This window comes from Bufo gargarizans, chromosome 7, assembly GCF_014858855.1.
Source record: "Bufo gargarizans isolate SCDJY-AF-19 chromosome 7, ASM1485885v1, whole genome shotgun sequence".
Classification (NCBI taxonomy): Eukaryota; Metazoa; Chordata; class Amphibia; order Anura; family Bufonidae; genus Bufo; species Bufo gargarizans.
Window position 1 is genome coordinate 180939989 of NC_058086.1, and position 25387 is coordinate 180965375.

The 25387-nt window shown below is 41.4% G+C and overlaps 1 protein-coding gene across 4 annotated transcripts in view; it reads left to right on the forward strand.

Moving 5' to 3' along the window:
* ERC2 (ELKS/RAB6-interacting/CAST family member 2) overlaps positions 1-25387 on the forward strand; it is an 881888-nt gene that overhangs the window by 451454 nt on the left and 405047 nt on the right. For all 4 annotated transcript variants that reach the window (XR_006390837.1, XR_006390839.1, XR_006390838.1 and 1 more), the window contains one exon: positions 2213-2373. Coding sequence is in view for 1 of the 4 variants with exons in the window: in XM_044300746.1 (XP_044156681.1) it covers positions 2213-2373 (161 nt within the window). In the remaining 3 variants the exon portion in view is untranslated. The remainder of the gene's footprint in view (positions 1-2212; positions 2374-25387) is intronic.

Consider the following 25387-nt stretch of genomic DNA (forward strand, 5'->3'; position numbering starts at 1 on the left):
TCCCATACACATTAGACCAGGGATCAGCAACCTCCGGCACTCCAGCTGTTCTCAAACTACAACTCAGAGAATCTTCCTTTCACTTATATGAGAGTTACAAGAACGGCCGGGTAAGTGTGCATGCTGAGAGTTGTAGTTTCACAGCAGCTGGAGTGCCAAAGATTTCTGATCCCTGCATTAGACTGTTGGCCAAACCTACTGTTCTTGGCGGATTCGGCGACAATGCACTAATGGTGTATAGGGGCCTTTAGTCACTGAACTCATGACTATTCTGTGTGTGTACATTAATAGTTGTGGTAGATAAATTAGACTGTGAGCTCCAGAAGGATTGATGAGAATGAATATATTCTCCTGCAATATTTATTATAATTTTAATTTTAAGCCACCTTTTTGGATACCAGATTTTATCGATAATGAGAAAAACCATACCGCAAATGATTTCATTGGAAAAATATGCTTCTTTACTCCACACCATTTGTTGCAGCCACAATTCCTTTGTCATTATTATTAACGGGACTAAATGGAGACCCGTTTAACTTAAAGGGGTTCTCCGGGAATTTATTAAATGAAAATTCTTAAACATGACTTCATTATAAATATATTACCAAATACCTTTCATTAGTTCTAATGACTTGTTTTGTCTGGGGAGCAATCATTAGGAGAAATAAAATGTCCGCCATCCACACAAAACCTGTCCTAATCACACAAGAAGACAAGTTAAAGAGCTGCGCCATCTTCCTCTCTTACTTGTCAGGGATTATGATTAGGGATCAGCGAATCGACTTCGGATGAAACATTTGCAAAAAACTTTGTTTCAATACTGTACGGAGCGAGTACAGTATTAGAATGTATTGGCCCCGATGAGCCGAAGTTATCACTTTGCGAAGTCTTGCAAGACTTTGCATAATAACTTCAGAAATTGATTTATACTGTAAAAAAGCATTTCCCGAACTCTAGTTTGGTTCCAAGGTACCACTTGGAACCGAACCCGAGTTCGGAAATGTTTTTTTACAGTATAAATCAATTTCTAAAGTTATTATGCAAAGTCTTGCGAGATTTATAACTTCGACTTATATCGGAGCCAATACATTCTAATACTGTACGGAGCGCTCGCTCCGTACATTATTAAAACAACGTTTTATGCAAATCGGCTTGGATGTTTCATCCAAAGTCAATTCGCTCATCCTTAATTATATACCTGAATACAGTTTAATATGATCTTTAGATGAATCTCTGTAGGAATGGAGTTCATTAGGAGACATGAAGTACAGAGAGGATAGTGGAGGTGTAGATAATGAGCAGCAGCTCTTGTATGCAGTCTCCATTACCACAGTCTGTCCTGTCCGTCCTCTCTGTACTTCATGTCTCCTCATGAACTCCATTCCTACAGAGATTGAGCTGCAGATCTTATCATCTGTATTCAGGATCATAATCCCTGACAAGTAAGAGAGGAGGATGAGGCAACTCTTTACCTCAGTGTTGTAAAGTAACTTGTTCTGGTGTGTGATTATGACAGGTTCTGTGTGCACTAATAGGACGGCAGCCATTTTATTTCTCCTAATGACTGCAGCCCAGACAAAATGAACCATTATAGCTAATTAAATATATTTGGAATATATTTATACTAAAGTAATATTTAAGTATTTTCATTTTCTTAATTCCCAGAGAATCTCTTTAAAGAACCCTTTGCATATATTGCATCCTTCAGTTTTCAGTATTGTAGTTATCAATACTATATGTTTTTAGAATTTGGAATGAAGCTTTAACTCTTGGTGCTATCATGGTGAGAAGAAGCAAACATCATGACCGAGTCACTGTAGTCATATTGTTGTAACAACAGGACTATCCTCCAAGTCAGATTGTCACCAATGGTGGCTACTTAAAAAAAAAAATTTGGAGCGTTTAGAAAAGGTGGGAATAGAAAATCGAAAATAATATTTTAGAGACCCGCATGAAAAAGTTTTTATAATTTCTTACAGATTAAAAAAGTTAAGTTAACACAAATTACAGAAATTGATGAAGGTCAAAAAGTTATTATAAAAACGTGTGAATGTTCAGAAGCTCTTTGGGTCTGCAGTAGAGTCTTGTCCTTTGAAGGTAATTCTAGGCGATTCTGTACCGTTTTCTTAGGTATGCTCTGATGTAGCAGGTTAATTGGAAATCTCTTTGGTAATTGCCAAAAGAAAAATCTAATTACTTTTTCTTTCTTTAGATGGATGATCTCATGAATGCTCTTGAAAAGACAAGACAGGAGCTGGATTCCACCAAAGCTCGTCTCTCCTCAACTCAACAATCACTTGCTGACAAGGAAGCACACCTGAACAATTTGATGATAGACCGCAGAAAACAACTTGAAGAGATCCTGGAGATGAAGTAAGGATATCATTTATTTCAGCTTTATTGTATAGTTTTAACCTAATCTGAACAGTGACTTTATACAAGTGAGGTATCTACCATGGGTATACTGCCATTTCTACCCCATTGTTTTCTGATATATTAATAGTGTATGAATAGATATGGTATCTCTGTATAAGAAAAATAATTAATGCAGTCTTGTTTGTTGATGAGCGATCACAGCTGGCAATACTTTGATCATTCAGAGAGAACTAAGGTATATTATAATTTCTTGGGAAAATGTGCATGCAGTTGCCCTATGGGTCCGTATTTTAACCTTCTTACATCCTACTTGATCTATCGACTTTTATTAAATGGAACAAATTTGAACAGCAAATTAAAGTCAGTAAACCCAACCATTTATCTACTGATTACTCCAAAGCTTTTCTGGCCAAGAATCCCAAACTAGTAAGAGACCCCAATGAGAAACTCCCAACCATAGTAACGTCTCCATTTCAGACTGTAGTTGACTATAGCTGCAACATAATTACTACTTCGGTGAGTGCCGTGAACTTCTTCTCTTTCTCTCTATACATTGTACATAGTTGACTACAGATCATACAAGACATTAAAATAATTGACAGTTAAGGTGACTAACACTGATTATATTATTACAATGGCACCTGACAAGGAGTAGGACATACTAGGCAGCAAGTGAGCAATCAGTTCATGAAGGTGATTGGAAGCAGGAAAAATAGACAAACCTAAAGATCAGAACAACTTTGATATGGGCACAAATTGTGATGGCTAGATGACTAGGTCAGAGCATTTCTAATATAACAGGTCTTCTAGGGTGTTCCTGGTAAGCAATGGTTAGTACCTACTGAAAATGGTCTAAGGACAACTGAACCATGTCCAACAACATGCCCATGGGCGCTCAAGACTGATGTGTGTGGAATGAGAAGCTTTGAATGTTTAGTCTAAATAAATAAAAAATGATAAGGAAGGTGATACAGGGCACATATTGAATCACAGCTTGCTGTGTATGGGGCTGCGTACCTGCAGATAATTCATAGCGCCTATGCTGACCCCTGTCCTCCACAAAAAATGCCTACAATGGACACATCATATTTAGACCATGGTTTGATAGAAAATGGTGGAGTGGTCTGATGAATCACATTTGTTTTGCATCATGTGGACAGCCAGATGCATGTGTGTCACTTACCTGGGGATGATATGGCACCAGGAAGCACTATGGGAAGAAGGCAAGCTGCCAGAGGCAGTGTGATTCTGTGGGCAATGTTCTGCTGGGAAACCTTGGTTCCGGACATTAATATGGATGTTACTTTGATAGGTATCACCAACCCAAACATTGTTGTAGATTAAGAACCTCCATTCACGGCAATGTTACTTCCCAATGCCAGTGGCCTCTTTCAGCAGGATAATGCTGCAAAAATCTTCAGGAAGGGTTCAAGGTGTTGACTTGGCCTCAGAATTCCACAGGTCTCAGTCCGATTGATCAGCCGTGGGATGTGCAGGAAAAACAAATTTGTTCAATGGAGGCCCCACCTCGCAACTTTCAGGACACCTTTAGAGGTCTTATTAATTGTTGAGGGGAATCTTGTTATTTCAGGGTTGTTTCACAGTTTGCTTTTAACCATTTTAATAACCTTTTACAGTAAAATGCCCAATAATCCAGCAAAGTCTATATTAGTATCTTCTACAGTGGGACATATTGTTTGAAAGTTAGTCATTTTCCTGCCAGGAAGCATGTTAAGCAGTAAAATGTATATAGATCTTCCAGTAACATTCATTGCCTTAGCTTGTATGAGTCTTACAGTACCTGTAAAACAAGCCCTTGAAAGTACTGTATGTTATGTATATGTCTACTGGAAAGTTTAGTATGTAGCCCTTTAAAAACAGACCCCTGAGGACGTCTTTAGGCTCCATTCTTAATATATTAATTGTAGGTAAATGTGCATAGACAGAGCTGCTGACATGTGGAGACATTGACTGGTTTGATTGTAAGGAAATGGTTCTTCTGTTTGGAATGGTCTGTCACTTTGTTGTTATTCGGCCGGTTCCTCTCCTTGGGATAACAGAGCCTGCTCTTTCTCTGGTGTCAGAGCCTCTCTGTCATGTAATATCTAATATTATCACCCTTCCTGACTAGTACTGCTGTGCACATAGATATTGTCATTAAATGTTTATCACTAACATATGAAAGGACTGGAAACACTTACAAGACGTAAAATCCACTTCAACAGGCCAGATATAATGACATGTCTTACAAGTCTTATTTTTCCAATGTTCCAAATAGACATTACATTACAGAGCTCAACTGTATTGTGTTTATTTACATGACTTTGAGAGGTTTTCAGAGATTCTGATATTAAAGACCTATCTTTAGGATAGGTCATTAGTATCCAATAGGTGTGGGTCTGACAGTAGGCAACATGGCGTCACTGGTCTACGAAGAGGCTGATGTGCTCACCCAAGCTCCATGGCCTCTTCCTAGACCACTGAGGTCATGTTTATCAGTTACATGGCCAATGCACAGCTCAGTCCCATTCAAGGTAATAGGGCTGAGCTGCAATACCGATCACAGCCACCATACAATGTACAGAGCTGTGCTTATAAGCTAAGTGGCTGGGGTCCTGGGTATCAGATCCCCGCTGATCTCCAATGTGTATTTGCTGCAGTAGTTGTTAATGCCACAGATCCATTGAGTGGAGCTGCACAGATTTTTCCTCAAAAAGTGACATATCTCATCTTGCTGCAGGCCATGAAGGCAGGTTCCTTAAACCTCCTCTGTGAATGCAGTGATGAACTGACAAAGATAGCCATAGTTGTCCCATAGCAGTCAGCAGAATGGTGTCCACACATGGTCACTACTGCTCCATTTACTCAGGGACGTCTATTCTCGTTGTCAATGGGGGTCCCAGCAGTTGGCCCCTAGCACGTTTATCACCTATCTTTGTTTTGGTATGACTAGCAGGGTTACGCTTAGTAAACAGCAAAGTGGGAAGCAGACTCTGTATGTTCTGTTATCAGGTCAGCAGAGCCAAGGTCATGAAACACTTCCTTGCAGCTCAGAAAAGCATACACTGTATAGACTAAAGTTAACCTCATCTACCTTATGGATCTAAATAGGTAAGAATAGCTACAGTCAGGTCCATAAATATTGGGACATTGACACAATTCTAACATTTTTGGCTCTATACGCCACCACAATGGATTTGAAATGAAATGAACAAGATGTGCTTTAACTGCAGACTGTCAGTTTTAATTTGAGGGTATTTACATCCAAATCAGGTGAACGGTGCAGGAATTACAGCAGTTTTCATATGTGCCTCCCACTTGTTAGGTGACCATAAGTAATGGGACAGTTGGCTTCTCATCTGTTCCATGGCCAGGTGTGTGTTATTCCCTCATTATCCCAATTACAATATGCAGATAAAAGGTCCAGAGTTCATTTCAACTGTGCTATTTGCATTTGGAATCTGTTGCTGTCAACTCTCAAGATGAGATCCAAAGAGCTGTCACTATCAGTGAAGCAAGCCATCATTAGGCTAAAAAAAACATTAGGTGTGGCCAAAACAACTGTTTGGAACATTCTTAAAAAGAAGGAACGCACCGGTGAGCACAGCAACACCAAAAGACCCGAAAGACCACGGAAAACACCCTTCACAGCAGTTGGCCAGATCAAGAACACTCTCCAGGAGGTAGGTGTATGTGTGTCAGTCAACAATCAAGAGAAGACTTCATCAGAGTGAATACAGAGGGTTCACCACAAGATGTAAACCATTGGTGAGCCTCAAAAACAGGAAGGCCAGATTTGAGTTTGCCAAACGACATCTCAAAAAAGCCTTCACAGTTCTGGAACAACATCCTATGGACAAATGAGACCAAGATCAACTTGTACCAGAGTGATGGGAAGAGAAGAGAATGGAGAAGGAAAGGAACTGCTGCTCATGATCCTAAGCATACCACCTCATCAGTGAAGCATGGTGGTGGCAGTGTCATGGCGTGGGCATGTATGGCTGCCAATGGAACTGGTTCTCTTGTATTTATTGATGATGTGACTGCTGACAAAAGCAGCAGGATGAATTCTGAAGTGTTTCGGGCAATATTATCTGCTCATATTCAGCCAAATGCTTCAGAACTCATTGGACGGTGCCTCACAGTGCAGATGGACAATGACCCAAAGCATACTGCAAAAGAAACCAAAGAGTTTTTTAAGGGAAAAAAGTGAAATGTTATGCAATGGCCAAGTCAATCACCTGACCTGAATCCGATTGAGCATGCATTTCACTTGCTGAAGACATAACTGAAGGGAAAATGCCCCAAGAACACGCAGGAACTGAAGACAGTTGCAGTAGAGGCCTGGCAGAGCATCACCAGGGATGAAACCCAGCGTCTGGTGAAGTCTATGCGTTCCAGTCTTCAGGCTGTAATTGACTGCAAAGGATTTGGTACCAAATATTAAAAAGTGAAAGTTTGATTTATGATTATTATTATGTTCCATTACTTTTGGCCCCTCAACAAGTGGGAGGCACATATGCAAACTGTTGTAATTCCTGCACCGTTCGCCTGATTTAGATGTAAATACCCTCAAATTAAAGCTGACAGTCTGCAGGTAAAGCACATCTTGTTAGTTTCATTTCAAATCCATTGTGGTGGTGTATAGAGCCAAAAATGTGAGAATTGTGTCGATGTCCCAATATTTATGGACCTGACTGTATGTTCAGAATTGGGATTCATAACAGAACAGGTTCAAACAAATGGAGAATACCTGCAGTCTCATAATTGTTACTTTATCCAAAGGCTAGTTTCACAATAGCACCAGGGGCGTAGCTATAAGGGGTGCAGAGGTAGCAGTCGCTACCGGGCCCAGGAGCCTGAGGGGGCCCAAAGACCCTTGTGCCACATAAGTAGACACCAGTATTATAGAAAGTGCATGCTGGTCAAGTTACACCTCTGGATGGAGGGAAGGGGTTAGGTCAGGAATGTGGTAATGGGGGGGCGTTTCAATTTTTACCTCAGGCAGCATAAAAACTATGTGCTTCCCTGCCCCTGGCCACAAAGCACTGAGGGAAGGGGGGCCCAAGCTGAACTCTTGCACCAGGGCCCATGAGCATTTAGCTACGCCCCTGAATAGCACTTTTAGATCTAGCAGGATGTTTTGGTAGGAAACAGTCTGCCGGATCTCTCTGCATTCCAGCATTGTCAGAAGCTACTGCATCGCCATCTGGCCCCATTCACTATAATAGGTACTGGAGGAGATCAATCCGCAACCCAAAAGAACAAAAACCGATGCACATGTTTTCCAGGTAGCAGCTGGATCTCCGCCAGTCCCCATTATAGTGAATGGGGCCAGCATGTGTCAGGTAGCGTCCGGCAGTGCTGGATTCAGACATCTCCGGCAGGCTGCTCTGACATTTTTTATTGTAAAAGGTGTAATAAGGATTTTCCATGTATCTACCTAGAGGCCGTGATATATGGTGTCCACTCATGGATGCATTGCAGTAGAAGACTTCATGGGATGTGGTCACTAAGTTATAGCCAGCAAGTGGTCTCTGTATGTATGAACGTCGGAGATGATTTCCAATGCTTATATAAGGTTTGCATTTCCAGCCAGAGCTGGGGGTTTAGCTTCATTCTGGCCTGACATCTGATCCAGCTGAATTTACTAGTGTCCATTAATTGTTAGTGTTCAGGGATCTTGCGGAATATCGAGAATCTGAATCATTTAAAAGACGTTTACAGAAGGATGAATAAAGATTTAATAGGAGGATTTATCAGTTAGTTACCACTTCATTTTCCCACAGACTCTGTTTTAATGTCTGTAATTGCCATCTGCTTGCTTTCCCGCTTTCTATAGTGCAGGATTTGGACTTGTAAGTCCTTCTACTAAATTTATAATGTCATGTTAGGGATGGTACTTACATATCCTGAAATTGAATATTCCTTATGCATTATAATTGTACTAGTGGTCAGACTTAGGCCCTTTAAAGGAGTCAACCAGTTCTGAGGCAAAAATTTAAACGGCACCCCCATGCCAAATTCTTGACCTAACCACTTCCCTCCAGCCAGAGGTGTAACTTGACCAGCATGTACTTTCTATAACTCCAGTGTCTTCTTGTCTGGCACAAGGGTCTTTGGGCTCCTGGACCCAGTAGCGACTGCTACCTTTGCACCCCCTGTAGCTACCCCCCTACTGGCCTCGGCAGTGACGTGTCCCTAAGCAGCATGTGAACCTAGTCAGTGACTGGCATCAGTGGTGACATGTTCCCAAGCAGCCCCACACTGCTGGCACACAGGTCTCTATATGCAGGCATATTTTCCCCTACAAGCAATATTTCTATGGGAGAATGCCTCTGAAATACCTTTGTATAAAATTGAAGGCACGGCGTGAGCTTACAGATTCCCTACAATGCATCTGTGTAGCGAGCTCACATGTATAATATTATTACGCGTACCTGTAATGCAGTTGGGGAAAAAAGTTGTAAATGGACGCGATTCTTGTGGTTGTTCTTACGGTTTGGACTAGAAACAGTACTTGGATATGTTTGTTCGGGGATATCTATGGGAAACTGCACTGCAGTACTTCTATACTTTCCCCACTGTAGTCATCTGGAAAAACCATCCCAAATAGGACAACGTGCTTTGTAAATGTGTGTAGATTAAAACTGTTTGATTTTCCCCATTTTCTTGCTTTTTTTTTTTTCCATCACCAACTTTCACAGTTTTTATCTATTAATTATATTCATTTATTTGACCCCAGGAGTCTTGTTTTGCCTGTTACTTATATAACTGACAGAATGTGAGTTCTAAGGATGCAGCAAAAAATATCTGCAGGATAATTATTATATTTATTTATTTCTCATCATCTTTATAACTTTATACTTTAATATTGTTATTTTAATACCATTTTAGGCAATGGTATTTCAGTCCAGGGCTATGTGTGAAGGAAAACTTCAATAGTCAGTAAGAGAACTGAATGTATAGAAAAGTGAAAAAATACATATAGTGGAGTCCTATTCTTGCTTAAAAGACAAACAAAACAGCAGGATGTCAATAGAAGACAGACTTCCGTGGGAAGTAGTTTAGGGATCTAGTATCTTCTTCAGAGAGATGGGTCAGCCACACAGGCATCTAGTAGCCACCAAGCTCCAGCTGGCATTTTGACACTTACTTGCAAACACCATAAACATTACAAGGACATTAAACTTTGGCTTTGTTCTCGGGAACAGAAGCTCCGAGCCTCACAACTAGATAACTCTTTAACTGGAGCAAAATGGCTGCCGACTATAAAAGCACGTCTCTGAGAAATATCAGAGAACAGCGTGAGGGCCTGTTTACCTGGCAAATTGTCTGAGAGACCTAATGATATTGTGTTAGTGTCACCTAAATTGTTGTTTGCACCTCGGAACGAGACCATAAAGTTTTATGTTGTCTTTTCTTTTTGTATAGATGCCATTTTGTAATCCCACCTGAGCCGAGGAATGTCCGGACTGACAAATTCCACAAATGGTGCACAGTTAATTTGTGTGAAAACGCTGGGGGCATAATGTACGACCACCACCTCCTGGTAGACATGAGCAGTCTTTGTGGCATTTATTGAGGACGAGGGTTACTAGAAAACACATGTATTACAGTAAACATGCTGTCTGCTTTACCCTGGGAGAAAATGTATATTTTTCAGTACAGGTGGCCATACGTTAGGAATTCCACATGGGACATTTTGCTGTTAGTAATTGGCTTGTGAAGCTCGTCGCTTTGAATTACAGTGCTGTGAGTTAATATGACAAATAGCCAATCAGTCTCTGCTATGATCAATGACCTGGTCTAGGCCTCCATTGATGGGATGTAGATCTGTTATTCGACCAGTCTTTTCAGCTGCAGCTCTTGACAACTTGGCTTATTAATAGAATGTCATCACACCCATTCATCTCATGAAAAGGCACCAGGGATTGGCTGAAAATCATCCCAGTTGAACTTTTTTGGCCATCCAAAATTTCTAGTGTAAGGTCAGCATTTGTACATTTATGAAGATCGTCATGGTGTTTGATGTATCAATAATTACAATTATGCAGTGTATCAGTTCATTAAGAATTGTAAACTGAGTGTCCACTGATGTAGCTCACCTAATAGGGTTGGCCCAAGATTGAAACTTGTATCCTGTCCACAGGATAGGTGACAAGTTTCTGATCGGTTGGAGTTTGACCGCTGCTAACCCCAACAATCTTCGAGAAGAAGGGTGTCCACTTCACCATCACTCCATTCAGCTCTGATTGTCAGATCATAGCCAAGCACTGAACTCCCCGTAGAGTTGAATGAAGTGGTGATAAGCAAACTTGACCACTCCTCCATTCCCAGAGGGCACTCAGACACTCCTGCTCTTGTGGTCAATAGGAGTCCCAGCGGTCAGACCCCCACTGCTCAGAAATGTGTCACCTAGCTTGTGGATAGGTGATAAGTTTCTCTCTTGGACCAGTCCTTTTGACAACCTTTAATACTTTTTAGGATGTTCTGTACAATGTCATTGAAGGTCAGCAAAAGTGGTATCATGTTGTCTGATCTTCAGGCTGATTTTTTGGCTAAGTTTTGGTCTTGGGTAATTTTCCATGGGGACCAAATGGTATCAAACAATTGTAGAAACGTGTGCTCTTATAATTCAGCTTTACACATAATCCTCTTTAGCTTTTTTAACACCTGGGCATCTGTATGATATTCTCTTGCACTGATATCTAAGGACTAGAATGTGGATTTTTGATGACCAGAGGGATAATGGCATTGACTTCTACGGGTCATATTTTAGATAAGATCTCCATATTATGGGACACCAGGTTAGTAAGTTTTCGGGGTTGGGAGGTATCTCTTCTCAGGTAAAACTGAATTTGGAAAAGTGGTAAAAGTTGTAGGAAGGTATGAAAAAAGACAATGTAGTCTAAAGGTGGACACTGCCATTAGAAGTTTTTGAAGTGCCATGAAATAATACCTACTAGTTTGTATCGTTATAGAGAGACCGGGTCCCATCTGGGTTTCTCTGGGGTGTTAACCGTCCTTGCTGTACCTGTGCTAGTGTACGCGTTCTCTGTTCGATCCTGCTCTCTGTGTTTATCGGCTGAATAATTCCCTTGTCGGTTACAGCTGGTTCTCCAGAGTAATGGTGACACCAAGGGCATATCTGATCTACTGCAGACATCCATGTTGGTAGATTGAGCCAACAAACCTAATATGATTCTGCCAGATGTTGCAGACCCTGACAAAATGGGAAAATGTGAGTTTTTTCCAGGACCTCTGCCGGAAAGTGAAGGGCCAGAGAATCATAATTTAGAGGGATGAAAGGAAGGAAGGAAGAGGCTGACTGACTGTAAAATTGCAATTACCGACATCCATGTTTTTTCTTCTTTTTGTTCATACACGTTACAAAATGTCTAGGCTCTGGAGGCGTTATTGTGGCATTATAACATTAGCGCTGCATGTGCTGCTTTAATAGGTTGATATTTATTTAGTGAAGTCACTTTTTTGTGTCTTTAAAAAAAAATTACTAGATAATATAAAAGGCGACAGATAGGATTATAGGCATGTGTAGTATTAGGTCCCATAGCCTTATTATGGATCTGTGTTGTATGAATACATAATTCGGAGCCCATAGACTGCCCTGGGCCACTAACAAACCCACATGTGTCTCTAATTCCAACGTATGCCATGTTACCTTGGTGTTCTCCACTAGGAGCCCTAGGGTGAATACATCACATCATGGAAGTATCATACTGGATGCTGAGGGGGACAAGGTAAAAATAAAATGACACACCACAGATACAAGCAAGGGTCCTTAAATACGGGCAGATTCTCTGCCTGACCAATGATATGATAGTCAGTCTGCAGTCGTTATATCTGATAACTTCAGGATAAATTTGATTTGCCACAAAGCCAAATTTCCTTTGCTTCGTGGAAGCTAATCGATTTAACCTGAAATTGTGCAAATAACAAAAAAATCAATCACACTTGCCTGCTCCATTAGCTCGCGACGGGTCCGGCGCCACCATCTTGCTTGAAGATCTCTGTGGATATTCCATGCACTGTGACGTATGACGTCACCACGAGCCATGCGAGATTACGCGCTAGATCTCCAAGCAAGATGGCGGCGGACGGCCTGTTGTAAGCAAATGGAGCAGATAAGTATGATTCTTTTAAAATTTTTACACCGGGTTATTGCTGTCAGATGCGACGATCATGCATGACCGGGGTGGGGGGGGTGTATTGCCGCTCCCTGTCATTTTACTCACTACTCCCACAAAATGCGCTTCGTGAGAAAGTAATTGATCACAAAGCAATTTTATTTGTAAAATTCGGTGAAGCAGACAAATCTAATTTTACAATACTTTGCCTCATCTCTAGATATAACTTTCATTATCTAATGATTGCGAGGGGTGAATTGTTAATGTGATCACTCGTATTCCCTCTCATACAATTTATATTATGTTGGCAGCACATCCACTGTCGGCAGTATATTAGCTCATTGGAAGGCATATATCTTGAGTGAACGCTCCCTCGGATATTCGTTTTGCTGATCATCAGCCCTTGAAAAAGGCCCTTAGGTCACACTCCCGCAGAATCCAGTGTAAATGTAACATTACTATCACAGTCACACAGATTAAGGGGTTTACTGGGTTCGCTATGGTATTTACCAGATATACTCATGTGGTGGCTTACCTCATTTACATCTTTCCCAAGCTCCTTATTTTTCAATTTGGACTCTCCTGACCCAGTTTATTTTCCATCCTGTATGTAGCACTTCCTGTTGTTGTATCCAACCAATCCCATGATGCTCTTCTTTTTTCTCTGCCACACCTCCAGCCATAGTGAAGCAAATAACGCAGCGCAAGACTTTAGGAGAAGTCAGAGTCAGGTGTGATCACGTTTACACTGCCTGGTTATGTCAATCAAAGTGGAGAGGGCATGGCAGTTGCAGAGAGAGCAGAGCCTCTAGGAGTAATGGCAATGCCCCCATTGCTCCTAGAGGTTCATTTGCATATATTAAAACTTCATTTTTCCTAACAATTTGGGCACATATGAACATAGGACCAACACAGATGCCGTCAGCTACCAAGCGCACATGTAACAGGTCAGAGAGTTTCATAGGTACAAACCTGCGCTTTAAAGGTCTTCAACTCACAGCTGGGCATTGTAGACATATCTGAGATAGAGAGAGAATTGCACCCCTTGGCTGAATTGGAAAGATAGCCTCATGGAGCATCTGGACCGTACCCCCCTTATATGCAACCTTAGGAACTTCTAATCAGCGTTTAAGTGATGTGCCTGCACCCTATGTCGAATGTATGTACACTGCCAATAAAGTTATAGCTCTTTTTTACCTCAGAACTTTTCATTTTGCGGCTGCACCATTCCACCACATCACAGCTGGCCGCCAGAGCTTCGTTCCTCTTTTTCTGCCTTGCACTCCACAATAGCTAACACCAAGGTTCCTCAACCTTCACCAGACTGGAGACCCCTAAATTAGGGTTTGCCCTGAGGGGAAGATGGGGTGTACCCTTCCCTTCACACTATGCACGGCCCAGAGAGAGCTAGAGCAAGATCACCATTGTGAGTGCTACCACCTCCATCCTCACCACTGCCACCATTCCTATCCTCTCCACCTCATGCCTCCCCTGTGAGCCGCTGCACACATAATCAGACAGATGGCACGTAGAGTACCCTGCTAATGATTGGTATCAAAGACCTTCAAGTTATGCTTCTGAACTGTATAGTCATATGACTATGTAATCGGTTTGTGCAAAACACGGTTTCGTTGAAAACAGTCACATTTTAGGAAGTTCTGGTGCCAATGTCCCTCAGGGCACATTATACCCCAAGGTAGAAGCTACTGTACAGTCCTATAATGCGAATAATATAATACCAAATTACCTAAAGGGGGCACCGTACCAGTTATTTATAGCAGCTTTCTGCGACATACACCCCCAAACTGAAATCTTTATCGACTGACTCTTTTGCCCTGTGTGTGGTCTCTGTTAAAATGGGAAATAGCTGTTTAAAAGCCTTTGGGTTTGTAGAACCCGTTGGTTGTTGTAAATTCAATGTGATTCAGCGACTGTAAAGCAGACAGCTACTTCCAGACAGCCAGAACGTCCTCTGACCATCTGCCACCTTAATTAGGAAAAAGGTCTCTTCGTTCTTTATTAGAAATGTGAAAAATGCATCGTAGATATCATTAGGGACATAATGGGGTTACAAAAAGTTCACGTCATTTTTATGCCAGTGACCTCTGAGGTAATCTAAGTTAAACTGGGAGCAAGCAGACATCTTTGGTCGTATATAGCATTTGACTGTGTATAAATCAGCAAGACACCATTAACATTTGAGAAACACAACATTATTCTTTGCCGGGCCAGAAGCAGCTCTCTGAAGCAGGCAGCGGTGTAGTATTTATAGGTGTATGAGCGGCCATACGAGGAGGAGGGAGAGGTGGATGTTACAGATTCTATGATCTGAAGGGTTTGAACAATGCCTGAATCACAGACCGATGATGTTTCATGTTCCTTTGTGAGGCCAAATTCACGCACGCAATTTAAATGTCTAAGTACTACATCTAAGGAGTACATAAGCAATCATAAATGGGACACATCTACGGGTACATCTACAACATTATATCCTTAGCATAAGCCATCAATGTTTCATCGTTAGTCGTCCCAACTCTGGGACTTTCACAATCAGGTCATTGATGGTCTCCTAAAGGCACTTTGGCGCATCCATCTGAGCGGGTGAACCTGGTACTGCAGATTGTCACATTCTAGAAATGCGGATGATCTGGGCTTTCGAAGCATAGATATGCACACTGATCAAACATTGATGGCCTATCCTAAGGATATATACTGTAGTCAAATTGACAATATAATAAAAATATCGCATAGACTTTGCTTTGAAGACCTGGACAAAATGAAGGGGGAGATTTATCAAACTGGTGTAAAGTAGAACTGGCTGAGTTGCCCATAGCAACCAATCAGATTCCACCTTTCATTTTCAGCTCCTTTGGAGAAAGAAAGGTGGAATCTGATTGGTTGCTATGGGCAACTAAGCCAGTTCTCCTCTACACCAGTTTCATAAATCTCCCCTAAGTGTCCAAGAGGTTAGGAACATTATATATTACATGCCCATGCTTCCATAGACTCCTATAATTAGGGGCGCATAGGCTGGAAAGTGGAACATTGCTTTCCATATCTACATACATATAGACTAATCTAAGGTTGTGCTACATAAATTGAAAGCTGTGCATGTAAAATGATCCTCTATGTATAGTAGTTTGTATATGGTGCTAGAAATTTAATGCATATTATATATACATTTTTAAATCCTTTCATCACCAAGATGTTAAAGGGACCGTATCTGCAGAACTGCTCTGTGTTTGATTACACAACCTTTATTTGCCATGCACTTTGAACCTTTATTATGCAGTCCATCCATATACACTCCTATCTAGACATACAGTACATGTAAGCTTAGGAACTAGGTTTTTTGGGGGTTTGTTTTTTTCTCTAAGATCCAATATATACATACAGCTCCCTGAAACATTACATTATATACTGAAATATACTTAAAACTTAACTGTCATGTTTTCATAAAAAAAAATATTTTAGCAAATGTTACTTGAATAAAGTAATCTTTAGTACATTCCACAGTTTTCCTTGAGTTTTTTGGCTCTTTTGAACCCTACAGAATGAAGATCTTCTCTGAGGCCACAGCTGCCTTCCCTCACTTCACATACACACATGCTTTATCCAGCAGCTTCCTGCCAGCCAATCAGATTGGATTACTGACACGCCTTCTCACTCTGAAGCCTAATGCAGGCATGCAGTGCCCCTCTGTCTTCTGTTTACACTCAAGGGAAGACAGAAAAGCCCTAGCAACTGTGTTTTAATGGACCAATTGAAAAGGATAGGGGATATTAATGACAGATCATTGACAATCATTGACAGACTAATGCAGGTATACATGCCTAGCGCTAATAAACTAGCAAATTAAAAAAAATATGACTGTTACACTTAAAAGGACAGAAGGCATTGCTTGTTTCATAGGGGAGAATCTAGTTGGGTATACTGGAATGTTCACTTTTAAGCTTGAGCACAGAACAACTGGCGGTAAATGTAGGAGCTGTGGAACACGTAGAAGGAGAACTCTTCAGTGGGATCACATTCAGGGTGGTCATGTAAATGAGTTGACCTTTTTATTATCATGCTTTTTCATGTTGTTTTTGCTGTATGGGCTCATGCACACGACCGTATGCCCTCCGAGACATACGGTCTGTGAGCGGGCCATATGTCCCGGAGCGGCATACATCGTGCGCACGGGAGCGCACAGCATCATAGGTTACTATGATGCTGTGCGCATCCGGCTGCCCGCGGAGCTATTGTCCCGCACTCATAATATCAGGTCAATAGTCTCGCGGGTGGCCCGATATGCACAGCATCATAGTAACCTATAATGCTGTGCGCTCCCGTGCGCACGATGTATGGCCCGCTCACGGACCGCATGTCTCGGAGGGCATACGGTCGCGTGCATGAGCCCTATGTCTGAGATATACATTAGTAAATACTCCTGACTGATAGCTCATGACTGGAGTCTTCCAACATTTGCTACTGTAATAGACACACCACGAGACACATCTCCTGTAGGATCGTATTATAAAAACTATTAATTATTTTTATGAGAAGCCTCGATATTGAACAGCGTAGTCAACCGCACTATTCCATATAGTAAAAAGTATGCAAATGCACACCTTTCCAACATATCTGAAAAGGACATCTTATAGCATACATGGGGTCAACTGGGCCCTACAGATTGATTTACCACTAGATAAGATGTTGTGAAGCCAAACTAGCTCTTTTGTTTAGAACAACTCATAGGGCTGGCTTAGTAGACAGTGTGGCCCTAGGCAACAGGCAAAGTAGTGGTTCCTTCTCACTATTTTTAGACATTTCTTTCCCTAATTTTAATGTTAGGACGATAATGTTCTATAGTTGTGAATGAATTTTAAATTCCTTGGTGTTCTAAAGTCCGCTATGCACATTCAAGAGTTGCTGGTTAAATGATCGTCCAGTCGACAGCTATTGTATCTCTCCTGAATCTCACATGCATATTAACGTTCATTTCAGCTGAGGGGAGAGGTGAGAAAGCAACTGTCAGACACTACTGGTGGTGGTGTACCTCCTGGGAGAACAAAAGGATTGGGTGAAAATATTAATTTGGCCCAATCCTTCTCTCCCCAACATCATCTGTCGAGGGCAAGTTGGCAACTCCCCATACAAATTAGACTTTGACCAAACCCATTGTCACGGATGTAGTAGGGGAGAACACCAAAAGACAACAAGAAGGAAGGGGAAAGACACTAGGCCTCACCGCTAGGGAAGGAAAAGGGTCACCACCTATAAAACCCTGCTCCTGGCCCTAACTCCTATCCGTATAGGCACCTCTCTAAGGTAGAGATGCCCATACACAGGAACCTAGAAAACCCTGGTGACCCTTGGATGTCCTAAAGGTAATAACAGGGCAGAGACAACCCTTTCCTTCCCTGTTGAAGGAACCAACATCTCGCTGAGGCCTAGTAAACAACCATGGGGGGGGGGGGGGGAGGATACAAAACACAACAAGCGGAACACTTAACTTCTGAGGATGATGGATGAACAGGACTTCAACAAGAACCACACTCCAGCTCTTCCAAAACCAAATGAAGCTATCCAGAGCAAGGAGTGGTGGGTAAAGTCAGACTAAATAGGGAGAGGTAAAGGTCACATGATCCACACCTGAACGGGATGTGTGGACATACCAGCAACACACAGACAAAGTGAAACCAAAAGAGGCTGTCAGATCACTCATGTGCAGTCAGTCTTTCAGACCTAACACCTGTCACAGGTGTGATACCTATCCCCTCATGAAGGAGTGATAAATTCAGGTCGATCCTGATGATCGTGTCCTTAGAAACCTTTAAGAAAGAGGAGTCCTGGGCAGTTGCACAGTTTGCCAGCCCTTTAAACCCCCCATGACAACATGGCTTTGAAATGCTTTGTTTCAAAACACTATCTTATAACACATTTCTTCACATGACCGCCCTGAGACTGATACTTCTGAAGAGCAGTGCCTGAGGGTGATCATTCATTTTGCCTTCAAGCCTCTCTTGGTCCATCATATTGTCAGCTGAACACTGCATGAGAAGACAAATTGAGCTTCTATCCTGGTGAAGATCCTTCTGCTGTACTCCCAGAACATGATCTTACATAGTTTTGTTTAGTCTCCGCTAGAGTTTTACTAATGCAATAACCACAAGTAATCTAAATAGCAGACCATGCAAGGAAATCCCAACTGTAATTTGGCAGCAGAACATTTGGGGATATCACTATCTAACAAGAAACATCTACTTAAGCCTAATGTAACTATTACCTCATTAGAAGTGCAACGCTAGCCTGTGCACAAGGCTCATTTTGCTGTAGGTACAGCACCGTGCTCATAACTCATAAATACTTGGAGAGGCATCGACTTTTTGCTGCAAGTCTCATTTTTTTAGGTTTGTAAAAACATATTGAAAGCTTGTCACGATAAATATGATTTTGTAATTCTCAGCCATCGTATATTGCTTTCCGCTGCATAAGAGAGAGAGAGATAGAGGACAGAAAGAGGGGAGGGCAGCTCCTGGAAAAGTCTTAAGACAAGAGGCCTCAGAGCCAGCCATATGAATCCACTTACATGTAAATTGCTTGTCTATACGAATTAAGGTGAAGGTTGTGAAAGAGCTGAGTTTTTGTGTTTACCGTAGGATTTTTGACAGTCTCTTTCCTCTTTCAAGTAAATTTGGCCCAAATCCACTAGCAGCGCAGTTTTAAGTAAACCCTTCTTTTGTTACATTAACAAGGTTATATCATCACTGGGGCACATTCCCAGCTGGCTAGTCTAAGGCCTAGTTATTTGGGCAATGGACGATAATTAAAAACTTTGGTGTTAGGGAGAGAACTAGGCTGTTAAAATGTAAAACTCTTCTGTTTACCCAGGATTACAGTTACTGAGGACCTTATGGAAGAAAATGGAAAAGGTGGAAAATAAAAATGTCTTTTATTTTTATTTTTTATTTACAGTCCATGTGCCCTTTGTGAGCTCAACCAGTGTCCAGCAACTGGTGACATCATTGAGAAGAATGGGGACATGTTTTTACTTGCCTCCACTTAACTGATATACGAAAAATTAGGGTAATTTTCTGACTAAATTTGTGAGCCTATGTGCCCCCACTATTCCATTGGTTTCAGCTCTATCCAAGACCTGGAGACACTTTTTAGTTGCCCAGTTTACTCCCCGTTTACCCCCTACCTATAATTATTCTCCAATGCATGTAGGTGATGGTTCCCTTTTTTTCTCCATTTTTGAACAATGTTTGTGAGAAAAGGTATAGTGTACTCAGAACTTGTGGTTATTTGTCAAACACTGGAAAGCAAAACAGGAAGCTTTTCTGTTCAACAAGATTAGGTCAGCCTCCAAATATGAGGCCTAACTTAGAAGCACTATGTGTACATACAGGTTGGGTGGGGCTCCAATAACATAGAGGTACGTTACAAGTCCAACCGAAATGAGTTATGTTGAGGCACAGATTCTAAAATTAAAAAGGTATTTTAGAACCCACTTTATTATTGCATACGTTCCATCTGTTTCTTATTTGGGTTAGACGTACTCGTCCTGCTCTTCATGTCTTATGGCTAGAGAACTCAAGCAGAATCATTGGCAGATTTGTCATAACAAAATTCTCCTTGAAAACATGCTGGCTCATTATAAACGGTGTGGGAGCTGCTCTGTGCCTTAAACGGAACTCCTGTTGACATCACAAGCTGTTCCTGTACATTAGTGCCTAGCAGGCGATGTCACAGAAGGGTATTGATTGCGCGATGAATGTTTCTGAACCAGTAGTGTCACACTTTGGGTCGAGGAGATAGATGTCGAGTTTATATTTTTCAGACAGCAGCAGGAGGTATGGTTGTCTCCAGACAGTGATAAATATAAGAATATGGGGTGTCTTGTTTCATTTTTGTGAATGTAGGGAAATCTGTTATTTATGGTAGATGCAAATTAGATGCAAATTGCTGCCTGTGGGCCAGATGTGTATCACCAAATAATTTATCGTGGCTCTGAGTTATTGCGAAGGCTCTATAATCAATAACATCATTTTTTCGAGTTTGATCCACACGTGTGCCAACAGTGGTGATATGATCAAAGACTTTTCAACGTGACTTTTATTAACATCATGAAGCCCTTTCTTGTGTGCTTAGAACGTATGGGCATTTCAACACAATTTGGATATTTGTGTTTGCTACCTAAATAATTACAATTTACCTACAACATTTTGATTTGTTCTCAATATTCCCTTGTCATGATGGAAAGTCTTACTTTTTCAATAGTGCACAATGCACATTGTCACTCCCTTGCTTTCATCATGCTCCTCAATTAACGCGGTTTCTGACGCTTCAAAGCCACAGCTATAGGAGGTGTAGAGAAGGTAGTCTAAACTCTCATTGGTGCCCAAGTGTGGCCAAAGGGTCCTTTGCCTCGTAAGAAGACACTGGTATTATACATGTCACATGTCTTATTCACTTCAAGGTAGACCATTATCTGTCTTCACGAATGTATTCACATGTATGGTCAATGCTTTATACACGATCATCAATATCATTGTGCCGGTGATTTTTTTTCCCCCCATTATCCCCAAATTTTTTTCTTCAAAGCGGATGCACACAAACCAAAAAGATAGTCTGGTCCAAATTAAACTCCTCTTAAAGGCAATTTATTTCTAGCACAAACTCATTTAAAAGGATTATCCGATGAATCAATCCTACCAAAAGTCATAATGGGCTGTTCATAGAAGGCTGTGTAAAAGTAATCTGCTGTGCTTCTAGAATAAAAGTTGCTTGCTTCCCTGTGTCCCCCTTGGTTCTGCTGATAATATGTTCTGCTCAGGGCGGGCTCTTGACAGAATTGTTCTCCTTTCCCCTATGGCAGCTGGCAATATAATTCCCACAGAAGGAGTCTTCTGAGCTATACAGCAATAGTACTGCAGTGGTTCTGCTCCTTCATGACAAGCAGGGCAGAAAGTTGTTGAGTACCATGCAATGAACAGAGGAACACCATGCAGAGACCTGGCTGTGGAAAAATTAGAAGAATGACTGACTATGGGTGTCCGCCAGTGCTCAGCTCAGTAGGTAGATGTGCATATTGCTTTCCACTTTTAACACCAGGTGGTGTCACATTATGCAAATAAATGCCATAAGTCTTCACTTATGATATTTATTTGTGGTACAACATCTTTCACTTACTGAGATGATTTCCCCCCCCCCCCCCCCCCAACAACCCAGAACCTGTTCACGGCACAAATCACAGAGTATCGCTTAACCTCCACATTGACATTAAAGGAAAGTGGTGGTCTGAAGCACTCTGCATTATCCGTTGCCATGCCTTGCTGTGCGGAAATACACCCACATGTGACACAACAGAAATATGACAGGACAGGATGATCCAGTAAATATGTGTAGACCACGTGGAGGGTGTGCGAGGAGACGTGATCAATAACCCATACCGAACTAAAGCAAGTTGTATGCATTTTTCTTTCTAAATGTGAAATCCATCTAAGCAACATGAGGTGGATGAACCCTACACAATTCCAAAAGCACCAATTCCAGTAAAGAACATTTTTCGTGGGCTGTAAATCGTGGGTGGAAACATCTGTTAATCTTGCTGGAAAATATGAGATGACAACAATGTTTTATCTCAATATGTGCAAGAAGATGAATAAGCTAAGAATTAGGGGGTAATTCTAAAATTAGAAAACCACTGATTATACTAGGGACTTTTAGGGTTTGGGAGTGGAGATGGAGATGTGGGACAATAGCATTTGTAGTCTATGTGGTACAGGTAGCAGATGAGAAGACCTCTGCATCAGTGGCAGATCGCACAGGATGACGGAGGTCTACTGTAGTTAGGGGCGGACTGGGAACTTAAAGTGGCCCTGGAAAAAAAAAACTAAAAGTGGCCCCATTTTGTAGGTGGGTTCAAATTAACAGAAGGTGTGGGTAACAGAAATAGGTGGGGTCAACAGTACCATAGTGTAAAATACCATCCCAGCAGAACCAAATAACACAGTGTAGCACAATATACTGCCCCAAAAGCTACCATCTTCTGTCCTCCTCCTCCAGTTGTCTATGGAGCAGGGGGCGTAGGAAGTGAGCTGAGGCCACAGCAGTTGAATTCAGGAGGACATGTGCGGTTGCTGGCTGGGTACATGAGTACCTGATCCTCACAGCGTTAATTACTGTTGAGAGCTCATTATGTATCCGGTCAGATAGGAGGACTTGGGTGGCCCCCTGGGGCATTGAAAAACCAGGAAATTTCCTTGTAGGGTCTATGGTCAATCCGTCCCTGACTGTTGTCACCCAGTCCATTCAGAATATCCATCCAGACAAAATGTGGGAAATGTCTTATTACAGAGAAGTTAGATCATAGATATATTAACACCAGGACAATTTTGGCAACACTTTAAATTTATTCTACGGTTCAGTATAAGTACAACTATACCATATTTATGTAGTGTTTGTAGCTTGTTTTTTGTGGTTCGAGTTTTAGTATTTCTTTTTCATCTTTATCATTTTTTATTCAATTTTGTATTTATTTTTTTGGTAGGGGGTGATTATGGCATTGTGCATTTATTTATTTTTATTTTACACGTTCACCATGTGGAATAAATAATCAGAGATTGTAATATTTTAGATAGTTTTGCATTTGGATTGTTTAGATTTTTTTTAATGATAAATGGGAAAGGCAATCCTTCCGCGTTGCAATGTATTGTACCTTCGTATCATCCTATGGGAGTACTAAGATGACAGGCCTAAGGGCCTTCTATATGCCCCTGGCTGACATGACAATAGCTAATCACCCCACAATATTGTTCCCGGAGGAAGGTTGCGAGTGGCTATCGATCACAGCCCTTAAGGGGTTAAATGTCTGGGATTTGAAAAATGTCTGGTGGATATGAGCTGGATAACCTCCATGCATGTGCTCCTGAGCCCGCCGCATACACTACCCTCTTGCATCTGACATGCATGTATGTCAGAGTGAGCTAAGGGGTTTCACAAGGTAGGTTCTAGTTTTCACCAGTTTTTCTTCATGGAAATTTGTATTTAGAAGATGGACAATGGTTTAAATCAAGTTTTTATGTTTAACGTTTGAGGGCGGTAAGCTCAGCAACCATCTCATCATTTAAGGACAGAATTAAGGGCTAGACTGGGGTTTCTTGTGCCCACTAGTGGAAATTATTATTGGGGCCCAACCCCCTATCATCAATAATGTCGAATAGGTTTTGATTCAACAAAATATTTTCTTGGGGCATTGTATTGTCTCCAAATGTTTTCTTTTTTTATCTGGACTTTTGGGGCCCACTATAGAATTAGAGCCAGGGCCCACTTGCCCTATGTTTTACCTGGGTCAAAATTGACAGAAGAAGGGGCAACACAAGTAGGCAGGGCCAACACAAGAAGGAGATGCCTGCAGTACTATAGTTCAACACAAAATACCACCCCAGCAGAACCAAATACCCCATTGCAGCACAAAATATAGTATTTAACTGAGAGCATCAGATCAGGAGGAGGGGATTCGGGAGAGGAAACACATACACACACCTTCCTCCTTAGCATCGGCCCACCGGGAAATTTCCCTGCATGGTCTATAGCCAGTCTGCCCCTGTCTCTTCTACTCTGTATAATATAACATTTTAGTAACAGCCTACATGTAACTGTCTAATAGACTTGTCCATATAGAACTTTATAATCAGTTTTCCCTTAAAGTCCTTGAAATGGTCATGGTCACGTGCACTTACAGTTGGGGCCTAGATTGCTCTTTCTATACATGGTTATCTCGTGTCCTTCTTTGCACTATAGAAAATATAGATAAAGCAATATTGATTTGGAGCTGAATAGTCGCATGTAGTGATTTAATGAGCTTGGTGCTTCTGGCTTTTGTTTGATTATTGACTTTCCTATTTCCTGATAGATAACAATTCTATTATTGTACAAGGTGTTGTATTTGTTCTTAGAATTTTTTTTAATGATTAGCAAACACCTTTTATGGAGTAGTGACTTGCCTGTATGAGCTGTATTTTTTCATATGAAGGTCTTTATTGTAAATTGTACTTCAAAGTATTAGCCCCTATGTTTGCACTATGGCGGATGCATGTAGTGCGCTGGGTTTCAGCTGAGATAAGCTGTCTATCTTGCATTCCATTCCAGTCTATGTGTTTTAGGTAAAGCACAAATGACCTGAATGTATGAGTGAAATATCTAGTAGAATACATAGGTGGTGCAACCCAAGAACATTCTTGGAAGGTTTGGGTTTCGGTGGATGTTAATTGTAGATCGTTGACCGAACGGAGAGCATGGTAGAAAGAGGTGTAGGAGGCGTAGGACGGTGGAGAGATTTGTGGGTAAGAGTGAGAAGTGTCAATTGTATTCTGTAGTAAATGGGTGACCAGGACAAAGACTAGCACAGGGTCAGTGTAGTGGTTGGACAAATAGTAGAGGCTGGCAACTGTATTTAGGATTGATAGGTGAAAGTTTAATGATGGAAAGACCAATTAGAAATGAGTTCCAGTAATCAAGACGAGAGTGGATGGGGCAACAATGAGAGTTTTTATTGTTTTTACAGTAAAGGCTCCTTTTACACTTTCCAACAATCGGGGCGATTTCTTAGTTTTTATGAACGCTCGTTCCAGACAGTTGGCCCATCTAAAGGTTCCAACTGAAGAATGAAATAACAATCTCAATTTAGGTGAAAGCATTGTTGATGTGGACACCAAAATCATAGTTTCTGGTCAACTTTCAGAAACAATGAATCTGCATGGGGACGACGGATCACAATAGTTCCATTCCGCAGCTCGTTAGAAAACATAGAACATGTCTTATTCTTGTCCAAAATTGCGGCCAAGATTAGGCATTTTCTATTATGGTTGCAG